Here is a 13,109-nt window from a genome sequence, read left to right on the forward strand (position 1 = left end):
CCAAGAATATCATTAAAAATCTGTAACCCTCACTCTAACACTAAATGTAAAAGCTGCAGATGTATAAATAGATATCAAATTGTGAAGGTTTGTGGATTTGCTTTAGAGAACATATGACTGGAGAGTCGTATTTTTAGAATATGTATATGTGCAAGAGATTGAAAAAAGTAGAGTTAAGGTAGATAACTAATGCAATAAATCAATGGGAAAATTATGTTTCAAATGAAAATGTTTCAGAAAGAGTAAAAGATAATTTCATAATTTAGTTTGGAAAAATAACTCGTCTGACTGTGTAGTGAACAGTGTGTGAGCACTTCATGACAATGACGTATATAAACCTTTTAAAAAGGATGTTTGAATGCATGTGTGGAGCTCTGACCTGAACCCTGACAGCATGTTCATGTTTCCTCTTCATGTCATTGATGTACCAGGCCACTCCGGTCATGGTGTCGATGGCCTCCTGAACCACCTCATTTCCCTCCTCGTCTGGGTCAAAGTGCTTCGCAATTTCCTTTAGAAGAGATCGGGGACAGTTACGACTTCTGACAGGAGGGTGACGCCACAGGGAACTAATTGAATCTCTTCCCAAACAAAGAAAGATGTGAATCCATATCAGTCTATTTAGCTATTTACCTTTGAAAATACTAAATGGCTTTTCGCCTCTGAGCCCTTAGATATTAATCAAATTAAAGGAGGGGAAAAGGAGACAATCACTCTTCGGCTGTATTGTTAAACACTCACAGGCATTTTTCAGGGTGCAGTTATAAAATAACATTGCCTCATCATCAAGCATCAGGGCTGTGAACTTCTCTCATACTTACAGGAACATAAATCTGAGGCCTGCAGGTGACATATTGAGGAAAAGTCATGTTAAAGCAGTGAAACCAAGGAGAATGTTGCGTACCTGCAGCAGCAGATGATATTTCAGGATCCTCTGAACTGGCTTGAGCAGGAAGGAGCCCAAAGGGAGCGAGCGCTTCAGAGCAGCTTGTCGATCCCTGAAGAACTTGGCTAAGGTTTTACTCCTCATGCAGTCGGTCAGTGCTGCCACAGAGCTAGAGAGCAGAAGACAATTACATTTATATGTTTAATAAAGGACGTTACATCAGATATCACAAGAAAAAGGTTATTTCAACTAAATATTTTCTAGCTACTTACTTGGGATAGTTGGTGCAATACTGGGTATAAATTTCAAAGTATTCACTCTGAGGAAACACAAAGCAAACAAACATTTTGATAACGTTCATTCCAGTCCATGTAAACACTTAACATCATAACTTTGATTAATTAATGCAATTAGGTAACATAGAATAAATAACAATATATTATTTTTAAGTAGACTAAAAATAGTGTAACTGTAATGTTATGAGGAAGATATACTGACCTTATCTACAAAGCATCTAGCTATGGCCACAGGGTCGTTCTCACACATATCCAGAGACTGCAGCAGTTCACTGAAAAGCAGAACAGAACAACAGGGAGTTCATGTTAACTTAATATCTATGTGTAGAAAAACAGATGAAACCACAAAGGAAGGAATAAATAATGATTAGTGGCTGTTGTCAATAAATCAATGCTTATAGTCTTCTACAGTATTTATTATTTTCCCCGAGTGAGATTTGACACAAGTTAAGAAATAATGCCACTAGAGGGCAGCATACACTGTTAAACAATAACCTTGACTTGGCAAGAAGGAACGCTGGAATTCTCCACTCTGACAGTGCCATAAAAAACAGGATGTATTCTGAAAACCTGACAGTTGTACGGTTTATTCATTATTTACTTGGTGTGACATCACCTCAACAAAATGTGCACAACTGGGTCACTGTGGAAAAATTACAATACAAAAAAAACTTGAATTAATCAAACACACGTCATAATCAAACCGACTTCATCACACTGAAATGTGATGAAGTGTCACTTTAGATAAAGACTGTGTGCCTTATCTGAAAGCAATTACAAGGAAACATGTTAATAATACAATAAAAGAAAAGCACTGGTGTTGAGGTATGTTTCAGAAACAAAGTCAATATTTGTTCATACTGCAAGATTTACTTAGGTCACAAAGAATAAAATCCTGGCCTCCCAGCAATGACATTCACTTATAAATGTGAGTTTATTGAGTATCAAGTGCTTTTGGGGCAGCAGGGGTTTGAATTACAGCAAAGTAACAAACTTCACTGTTAGTAAGACACCTGCAGTACGGTGATGGTTTACAATGATCCCTGCAATGGTGAGTAAATCAGGTGACTGGGTTTTTTATTTTTTCACAGACTATAGAAATATTAACCTCTATTACAACATAAATTTGGAAAGCCTCCTGCAAATAGGCACAACTCTGTAGCAATATTAAATAAACATGTGGTACCTATTCACAGGCAAGGACAGACACTTCTCCTCTGAAACTGCACTGTAATAAAAGCTAGTATCGCTGTCTGAACTGCTAACTGAAGGATGACAAAGCCTCTCAGTGCAACGTGACACAAAAGAAAAGCATTGTCTCTCTGTAAACCACAGTGCATGCTCCCTTGGATCCCAAATCTCTCTTCAGCTGACTTCAATTTAAAAAAAAAAAAAAGAAAAAGATTCAGATCGACCTCATTAGTGGTTTGTACTGTACAATAGCCTTGACATTACCATCTGGAATGTTAATGTGTTGTTTTATCAAGCGGCACGGACAGCAGTGGGCACTTGCTGACGTGAGATGATTAAATGTAAGACTAACTGCAACCATTTCACCAGCGTGTTTACTGTGGAGAGTGTTGCCCCATGGCTCCTCCCTGCGTCTGCTTTGACTCACTGAATGGATCACAAGCAGCGAGTGAAAGAAAAGGAGTTAGACGTCATGAATTCTCCACATTCCTCATATTAGCTCAAATATGAGAACAACAACAAAGTACAAGGAAGTAAGTACACCAATGACTGACCACAGCCCCCTCTGCTCTGGGTATTGTCTCATCAGGTCGACTATACCTTTTAAGATATAAGCTACAAAATAAAAATATCTAGACGTTATGCTGGTTGGTGAGGGTATACCCGGGCGATGACGTACCTGTTGAACTCATAGATGTCCTCTATGTTTCCAAACAGGGCACACACTTGCTCTGGTCGTATGGGGAGGTTGCTCATGTCGATGATGTGAGCCAAATAGTCCTGGGAAAACAGAAAATACAGCTCATTTCAAATCACTCCATATGGTTTACTATCATTCAGGCACTTGCAGATTCCTACCTGCAGAGGGAGCATGCATAAAGAGAGACAATTCTCTCCTTCAAAACCATCACACAGTAAATCCTCTGGGATGAATGGTCACTTTTCACACAACAGTTGGTTTGTGCAGAGGATTTATACCATTCTAGGTCTGATGTCATGGTCATAAGGCTTTGACGTGAAAGATGTAGGTTGATTTATTCACAGCTACGTGATGTGTAAAGGATCCTTTTAAGGATTTGTTCCAGTGAATGGGGGGGGCAATGTGACTGTCTGGAGGAGGCCCCATTGTACCTTGACCATAAACATCAGCACAGCCCGTTCCCCTGCCAGGACCCAGCTCCCCCCGGACCTATTCAGTAGATAAAAACATCTAAAACCACAAATATTCTAACATCTGGATGGTTGCCCTGTCTCTCGGTCCACTGTGCACTCATGTGCCACACAAACCAAGACAAACAAGTGCAGGAGTAAAGGACAAGCGACAAACCCGTATGAACTCAGCGACTGTTTAAAGAATCTACCAGTAAACAGCTTGTACACACCCCCATGCTCCCAGACGATGTGGTGCAAATACACACACGCACACACAGAGACACAGACACACACATGCCAGGCAGCCCAGATTAAGAGTAGAGTCATCACATCGCACTGACTGAATGAACTGCAGCCGGTCATGGATGGAGAATTTCACTGCAGCTGGAGCAATGCTGACTTGCAGTCAGCAGGGCGCCTCATAGTCTCCTATGGAATAACTCACCACTGTTGTTACACCATACACGCGTGACCTTTAGCATAGCACGAGAGATTAAATGCTATATGTGGAGTCTCCCAGCTTATAGTGCGACAAGCTTAAAGACCCAGAAACCCAGCTTTACCTGCGCAGGGCTAATGTGGGACCAATTAGTCACATCCAAAATGTATAACTAATTAAAAATAAATAAGAACAAGAGTTTAAATGGTAAATGGTGCAGGAGTGCTTTACAGAACACTTCTGCCAGTCATCCACTCACACACACAGTTACACAGTGCATCTGACTGGGATTGAACTGCCAACCTTGTATTGAGTGGATGACCCGCTCTATCTCCTGAGCCACAAAGAATCAAAAATGTTGAATTTCAGCGGAGAATTGGCTCAATATGTGGGTAACATTAGAGACATCCACAAACTCACAAATATTGGGAAGATATAAATCGGAAAAACCTTTGGCAACTGTTTGCAAACAACTTTTTAAAAAGCTATCATGCTATTTATGGCAATGTGGCCATCACAAGAAATCGCTTGATACGAACACACTCAGACCTGAACAAGGCTTAGATATAGTACAGAAAATATATGAGATTGAAAATATTATTTATTGTTTAAGAGTGAAAGGAGATGTATTTACCAGAGAATTATAAAAATGTATTAATTTTAGTGTTAAAGACGTCAGTTTTGCATTAACAGCCTTATTAATTATTAAATGCTTTGGATAAAAATCCTGATAAAGGTGAATTACACTAAAACCATTCAAATGAACCCTCTCTACAGATACACATTACAGTTTTCCAATTTTTTCTTTTACTTTGTATTTTTTCATCTGTATGTTTTGTATATATGAATAGAGTAACATAGTCTAAAGTGGAAAAAGATAAAATAGAGGAGCGGTATGTAAGACTGGCTTTTTTTTCTGAAACCCAATAGCATGATTCACATTCTTTTTGAACAATTCCTCTGGGTGTGACTGGACCAGGTGCTGAGGTTGTATTAAGACATGTGAGACCAGCTGGGTCAAACAGCTGTTCTCTAAACTTTATTCTATGGATAGACAGTAAAGAGTGAGAGACTTCAGAGGGAGTGACTGGATTTGACAGCAGGGTGGACACAGCTTCAGCAGCTGTTTCAGACTTCAGTGTCAATATCAAGGGGAAGCTTTGAATTACAATAGTTTGCTGAAATAACAATTCCAAGATGAGGGAACGAGTTTCACACGTCTCTGTCAGATTCAAAGCTCAGTGTGAAATTAAAATGAGCTGCATGGAATCTATTTGACTGAAGCCATACTGTATCATAAAAGGACACATCTGTGCTGGACAGTGTTCCCACACTGTAGTCTATGGAAAAACCGATTGCTCCAATTTCATTTATGTTATTCTCCGTTTGGTGCAAAGATGGAGGTGTTTGTATTGGCTGGGAGCTCCTGAGAGCTCAGGCTGGGCCGGAGCTCGCTGCAGGGTCTGAGTGAGCGGGGCCAGACCAGGCAGGGGCTGCTGCTCCCGTCAGCTGAAATAGTTTAAAGCAGTGGAAGTGTTTGTCCGAAGCAAGTCATTAATCAAACCGCGACCAGCCGGCACCCCCTCGCCCCTGCAACTGCCAGACGCCAGCGCAGTCGGAGACAAGGTGAGGAGAGGTGCGAGCTGGTTTACTGCGAGTCAGCCTGTGAAATGCTTCACATGTTAAAGACATTAACAGCAGAGACTGTTTGACAGCAGCGTGCTCCTGTTTCTGTGCAACAACACGGAAGATTGAAAGCTGGGGAGGTTTCTTCGTCTGGAAGTTGTTTCCAGACTGCAAAAGGTAGAAGAAGTGATAAGAGATAAGTTTGTTATCTCTTTGAGTGGTAAAATCATTCCTGGCGGATTTTCCATGGGTCACATGTCTGAGATGAGGTTTCTTCTATCTCTGACGAAGATCATAGAGCCCAGGTTTCCTGCCATGAAAGACCTGCACTGTGTCCCAGTTTTGACTGTGTTTGAACTCCAGATATGAGCACGCTCTGTGGGCTACAGGCTGTACATTTTCACTGCACTGTAAATATACAGAGTGCTTTATGCAAATCACTATGACCAGATCATAAACTCCACAGCCTTGGAAATCTATAAACAAAACACAATTGTCAGATGTCAGACATATATTTTTGTCAACCGCCCAATTAGTTTAGAAAGCAGGGAATCAGGATATATCCTGGTTATAAAAGGAAAAAGAGCAAAAATGTATTGGATGTTTTACAACGCCCAGACTCATTTTTTGGCCACAAACCGACTACACATTATTTGCTCTCCACAGCCGCTGAGCCCAATTCCCCCTATTTTGGCTCCAGGCTGTACAAATTCAGCAAATCACCTCCAGAGAGTTCTGCAGACACTGAGCCACAGCTGTCCATTAATCCAAGGCAAACACATGCTCCAAATGCACTGAATGCTGATGATTTACATTCTACAATATCAACCAGTGGCTCACAGTGAACTTGGCTGAAAACGGCAAAAGGAAAATCCAATTTGAGTACAGTCAGCTTAACCCTGACATCCACTCACCTCCACAATGCTGCGCAGGTCCTTGACGTACATGCGTTCTGTCTCAATGATCTCCATGACAACACGGTCCACGTAGGTCAGCTTCGGGTTGGGCGCCATGGCGTTTGTGACGACAGGCGAGGCAGTGATGTGAGGTATTTCAGCGTTCACCTTCCTGTTGGATGCAGCGTTGTTGTTGTTCCACTGGTGGCTGATCACCCGGGGCTCCAGCTTTTCCTGCCAGCGGCCCCTGGAGCTTGTGAAGGTGGGACTCTGGTCCCCAGCCTGTTCGCCGTTACCTTTGGCCGGACTCAGCTCCAAGTCTATGTCCTCCCCGCACGGTATGGGGGGGGTGTTGGAGGAAGGTATTGCGATGGTGCTTCCGAAGAGGCTGCGACTGTCGCGGGATGAGTCCGAGGACAGGGTGGACACAAGGCTCACTGGACGTTCACCCTCTCCATCCAGTGGCTCCGCACAAAGTCGGCTGTAACAGTCTTGGCCCAAGTCCATGTTTGCCTGGTCATGATTACTGGTGAGGAGAAGCGAGGAGAACTGAGGAGATTCTGGGACAGGAGAGAGAAACAAACGCAGAGGCGTCAGAATTTGAGAGACACTAGTCAGTGAAACAGAAATGTATATCTGTCTCCATCTTTCTGGAGACAATCTAATCTACTAACCTCATGGCTAATTGCAGAAGGTAAGTGCTTCATACATAAAATACCTCATAAAAAATACCTTTTACTGGAGAAAACGTGCTATGTCTGCTCTTTTCAATCAATGCCACATATGCATACTTGCCATGTAACCTTTCTTCCAAGAAGCAACTGTTGCACTAAATATTTAAATTTGAGATCATTTTTGTGATATTTGTTGTTTCCTCTAGCTTGCAGTCTCCTGGGCTATAAGAGAATAATTGGGGTGATGTATTGGTGTTCTCCAACAAAGCTGCTTCATTTTACTTTTTGTATTTTATCCTTCTGAACCAGATGCAAAAATACTTTGTATATAGAACTCTACAGTAAACATTAATGTTGTTTTTTCTACAATGCTGTTACTGTCCAGACACACTTTAGTGAATTGTCTTAATGGTGGTCTTCTCTCAGCAAGTGCACACATAGCAGCAAGGCATGACTGCATTAAGACACTGCAGAGGCACCAATCACGACGAATATAATTCTGCAAACGTTCTAGCTACATTGACCAGACTTCTATCCATGAATCAATAAAAGCTCTGCACTTTGTGTTTATTCTCCCAGGCTGAGACACGGAGGAGTGGTTTACAGTAAAAGCCTCAGCTCAAATCATTACTGACATGGCCTAATTGCAACGCAGCATATTCTATGGAAAACCCAGCCATTTCCTCTTGTTCTTTTGACTGCTGAAGGCTGGGCCTTGGAAAAACAGAGAGGGAAAACTAATGGGAAGAAAAAAAGATTGGAGAAAGGCACCCAGAGCTTTGTTTATATGCGTTCATTGAGCTCCATCTGAATTTAAGAGAAATGGAATCCATATTCAGTTTCACTTCCTTCCTGACCAGATGGGGAATTTTCCCCACAAACGTTTCCTAAATATAAGAAACCATGTCGCTGTGTGAGAATGGGGCACTGAGTGCCCACTGAGAGGAGAGCTCTATTTCTTTTAATATTTACAGGGCAAAGGGGTCAAAACCATTTTACCCAGCTAAAGAAATGGGGCTTTGTGATGAAATTTAACTTCAGACTAATAAATAGAAATGAAAAAGGTAGAAGCCATCGTTAAGCTAAATATTAAGTTACATCATTCCAGTAAGTGCTACTGCTAAGTGGAGATGAAGAGCATAATTTCGTGTTGATAGCCAACAGATGTAGATTACGTCACAAGCCTGAAATCCACCGGTGTTGACAATCTTTAAACTAAGTAGATGTGAGTTAATGGTCAGGGGTCCACAGCTCATAATAAAAACCTGAAGCTGTAGTAAAAAGATATTTTGAGGGTACATCGACTTGGAATAGAGAGACTGGTGCTGCTTCCATTCCCCCTCCGCACCCTGAACGGATGTTCAGCTCAACACATTGATAGGTTTTGTTTTTTCTCTACATGAAAACCACTTAATCGCTCAGACATGGAGCCCAAGAAGTAATTAAGTAATGTGTGGCTGAAGAAGATGCTGTTGTTCAGTAAAAGTGGCATGGTGTTGCTTTAATAAGCATACATAATTGATGTACAGTGTCTCATATATATCCAGTTTTATAGAAGACATACAGTACAACCATTTACAGCTCTCGTAGGAATAAAGGCATAATAAAAGCAAAATATCTGATTTGTAAATTCTTGAGAAAAGTGTGACGTTCAGCTAGTTGATGGGACACACACAGACACACAGACACACACCTCTTGGCATCCTCAAACTTTCCATGAGTCAGGGCTGAACTCACGAGAGTCTTGTTCTCGCTGCACTACTTGTTCCACGGTCCAAACTGGGCTGCTCCAACAACACTGTTCCCATGCACAACCTCACGGGGAGTAAAGGATGATTTGGCAACCAAGAGCTGACCACTTCAGAAAACTCCGTTTACGCTCCCTGACAAAATCATAGGGTTGATCGGGAGTGTAATGGGAAGCTATTACCCTCACTACACCACTATGAATTTGAATAAAGCTTCCATATCCTTTGTCACTTCTGTCTTTACTTTTGGTTTTGAGCTTCCCCCTGTGTTTGGCATGTGAAATTCCCTTCCTCCTTCCTCCTCTTCTTCCCACCCATATCTTTCCATAATACCGCTGCTGTGCTGCAGACTGAAGTCCATGCCAAGTAAATGGGAGGGGGGGGGACAGCACAATGTGGGCTATGGACAAAATCAACACCATACTTTCAGAATATAACCTCTCCTGATTGCATAGAATCATTATCTTATATCTCCTTATGCATATTTCAAAGTGGTGAAATAAAAGATACAATTAGCTGCTCTGAAATGACAACGTCAAACTTGAACATGCACTTGACTCCAGCCCCAGCTTAGCTCCACAGCTTTGTTGACCACTTCAGATACAGGCTCCACGGCTGACGTTATCTGTGGCCGATACCACACCACATATTTCAGGGGAAAACCACCACGGTGGACCACTCGCTGACTTTGTTGAAACGCGCGGTGCAGAGGAATGCAAATGACCTGGTCAACATACAAGTCCGAGATAAGCCAAGAACACGGCCCCGTGTCATGCAATGCAAAGTTTTTCCATCCTGCCAGTCACAACGGACAAAGACTTGTGATCTGCATCCTTTGTGGCTCACGCGTTTTGATGCTGTTCTCTCAATATACTAAATACACAATCCTGATCATACAGACAGTGTAAATGTCACAGTGTCTGGTCTTGCTCAGTCTCTTCAGCATCTGCAAACACTTATCACCAATCTCTGAGGGATCTGAAGCCACTGTGGCAAGGCCATGCCCATTACTGTGCCACCTAGTTCTTAAATGTAGAGCATCGGTAAGTGTCTGGTATCAAATTCATCCTTTAAAAAACATACAGTACATGTTTTCACTTAAATATAGCAGAGTAGAGTGTATGTTACCTGGTATCTTTTTAAATATATAATAGTTTTGTTAATGTTTTTTATTTTAATGCGACCGAAACTACAGTGTTTACTTAAAGATATTTTTGTGAATTTCACATTTATTGATGGGATAGTATGCATGCAATTAAGAGAGAGAGCAGGGAAGACAAGCAGCAAAGGGCAGGGTTTGCTCCCACAATCCCACATGGTAGTGTGGGCAGCCCGGCAGTGTGTATTTCTTTGTTTTAGCCATTGACGGTACGTAAAGATGGATGACAGGACTGCATCCCAAAAGTGAAGCCAAAGGGTCACAATTGCCACCTCGCTGTATACTGCGTAGGTCATAAATCCTGCCTCCTCCATGTTATTTGAATTTGACCAAAGTACACGTTTAATACATTTTTCTCGAAGATGATTTCTGTCATTTTAGGTAGATTTTAAATCACAAAAAGTGCTAAATCTTCCAGTGAGTTTGGTTTTATTTACTTGTTAGATGCTATGAAAACTAGGTGACCCATCACGATAGACAGCTGAGACGGACTCGTGATTGGTCAAGCGTGTGTATCAACGGAACCTCTTTACTGCAGCTCCATCTCCTGATCGCTACTGCTCAATGGTTAGCGGGAGGAAGTGGAGATGCATCGTCCATCTTGATTTACAGTCTTCAGCTGTCCTGATTTGTAGGCCTTCGTTGGCTTTACTGCCATTGGTGCTTTTGCAGTGTTAACAGTCATAGCCTTGATGATAGAAATGGGAAAATGGATACACAAACCAAACGATGAACAGCGATTTTCTTTTCAGCAGAAGAAATTCATCAAAAGCTACAGCTGCTTTAGAGCAATTTGTTAACATTAATGTTAATGGAAGGAAAAATTGTTCTTGGGATTAATCCGTTAAAACCTAAATGCCAATTTAAGTTTTGGCATAACTGCAGCGAATGGTCTATAAAATGAAACAACCGTACCAGGGGCAGTGAACAGCTCACACTAGTTTAAAGCATCTGTTTTCTGCACAGCTACCAATTGGCCCAATTGGCTGAGGCTGTCAAATATGAACTCGTGTTTTTCATGTACTCACTGCATCTGCCCTGTTGGTCGAGAGAAGAGAAGGCTACAAACTGTTCTTAATTCTCACATGTGAGGGGAGCATTCATTTACATTTACTTTTTCAAATTTTTTGTTAAAGTATGATCTGAAAGCATTCATTTACAAACTTGTTCTTGTGGCCCGTCCTTTCACACAGCTCAGTGGACAAACCTGTTAAATCATACCTCACAGAATAGTTGTGGAGACAGCTTTGTCCCCTTAAATATATGGTCCAGTGAAAAAATGTCCATTTCAGAGTCAGAAACCACAATTTTACAGCATAAGTACACAGCCTTGACAAAACACAACACTCTCTTTGTTTCACAACTGCGTCAATACAGTTGTTAACTCACAGACATAACCATTAACCAAGTCAAGGCTGGAGAGACAGTGTAGTATTTGGACTCAGTTAGATGAATTTTTAACCTCAATAACTCAAAGCAAAAGTTAATTTTGTCTCAACAAAGTCACCAAGAGTGTAGAGACCATTTTATCATTAACGGATTACAATACCTCACATTCCTGTGTGTACACAGATTACTAATGTTGTTGCTAAAACAAAAATGGTTGGAATTCCAGTAAAAAAAAAATCCCAACACCTCATTGTAATTCTTTGAATTCCAGTTTCCTGTCTGTTAAGCCGAGGTTAACATTTACAGACAAAGGTGTGTTAATGCTACGAGCATGACCTTCCCTTCTCTTTTGTTGACTCCCCCGAATCTAAATCCCCCGGACAGAGGCAGTGATGCTGTACGACAATACAGCGTTTGTAAAGTTAACGTTAAGTGATTTTATATGAAGAAAATGTCCAAATAAAATACTGTCAAGCCAAGTCTGAGTGTATGACTTCATTTGATGAGAAGCAAATGTGTGTGACTAGTGTATGACAGGTGATTTGTGGAAAAGACCTGGATCTGTTTCCCTGCTGAAAGCAGACAGGACGTTCTCTCATGAGGGGCTCGATGACTAAGCAGTCTAGAACTAATAATGTAAAGTCTACGCTTGCTTCCTTTTCAGTGTGAGCTTATCAGAGGGTTGACAATGCAGACAGTTCATAAACTTGTCCGCCTCTGACATCATTGTTACGCGAATGACATGCAGCGCCTAATAAGGTGGTGCCAGAAACTCAGAAATGGATACCGCTGCACCTGGTTATTAACTTTTCCAAAAAGGCCACAGTCACGAGTATGACAGAGGTGATCTCTGTCTGTCTGAAGTTCTTTGTGTATGAGATATAAAGCATTCTTTGTGTAATAATTTTTTACATGCTTGGTTAACGACAGACACATTGAAGAAACAGTCTTCTTGCAGTAAGCCCTACAGATGCTGTCTGATTTGGCACACAATACTGATGCATCATTTTTTATAGCTGAATATCCCCACCTTCTCGAACATGATGAGCCCCAGCATGCAGCCGTGACGCAAGTTGTTCGTTGTAAAGCCTTGAGAGTACTTGACTGGCATTACCACATCAATTCATGCAAACCAGCTTCTATGCAGATGACCATGCAAATTCTACCCCGGACAAGCTATAGTTTTGTTCTTTCACATTCAAAACCACAAACTAAGCCTGTGCCTGGTTTATCCAACTTGTGTTTCATACTCTTTACAGGATGGAGCTATTAAAGTTCTTTATATGCAGTAAATTGGAGTAAAAAATGTAGACTTATTGGAAAAATAAATACTATAGCACAAGTTCTACACAGAAAGATAGAATTGTTATCAACAGCAGATTACAATCAAGTTGACTTTATAATACAAAGAAATCACAGACCTCTTTCCCATTCTAATGTGTCAGTCCAGCAGTGAGGAAATTCTTCCACCAAAGTAAGAAGGTGTAAAAGTCCAGGATTATTTCCAAATACAAATTTTCCAAGCTCCTCTCCGATCCCTCCTGTGACCAGACTTTAATGTGACGAATGATGAGTGTTCCATACACAGTTCAAGAGAAGCTGTTTGCCAAAGAGACACACCTGCATGAGTGTTTTTAAGAGAACTTACGCTAG

At 41.3% G+C, this 13,109-nt stretch overlaps 1 protein-coding gene across 5 annotated transcripts in view; it reads right to left on the minus strand.

Annotated features, from left to right (window-relative positions):
• The window catches only part of LOC118116258 (pleckstrin homology domain-containing family G member 3), a 34,630-nt gene that overhangs the window by 9,033 nt on the left and 12,488 nt on the right, over positions 1-13,109 (minus strand). For all 5 annotated transcript variants that reach the window (XM_035167774.2, XM_035167775.2, XM_035167776.2 and 2 more), the window contains exons 3-8: positions 6,505-7,046; positions 3,053-3,153; positions 1,385-1,454; positions 1,159-1,205; positions 905-1,055; positions 380-511 (exon numbers count right to left, since the gene is read on the minus strand). In XM_035167774.2, coding sequence (XP_035023665.2) covers positions 380-511; positions 905-1,055; positions 1,159-1,205; positions 1,385-1,454; positions 3,053-3,153; positions 6,505-7,046 — 1,043 coding nt within the window. The remainder of the gene's footprint in view (positions 1-379; positions 512-904; positions 1,056-1,158; positions 1,206-1,384; positions 1,455-3,052; positions 3,154-6,504; positions 7,047-13,109) is intronic.

The sequence above is a fragment of the Hippoglossus stenolepis genome, chromosome 10 (assembly GCF_022539355.2).
Source record: "Hippoglossus stenolepis isolate QCI-W04-F060 chromosome 10, HSTE1.2, whole genome shotgun sequence".
Taxonomy (NCBI): Eukaryota; Metazoa; Chordata; class Actinopteri; order Pleuronectiformes; family Pleuronectidae; genus Hippoglossus; species Hippoglossus stenolepis.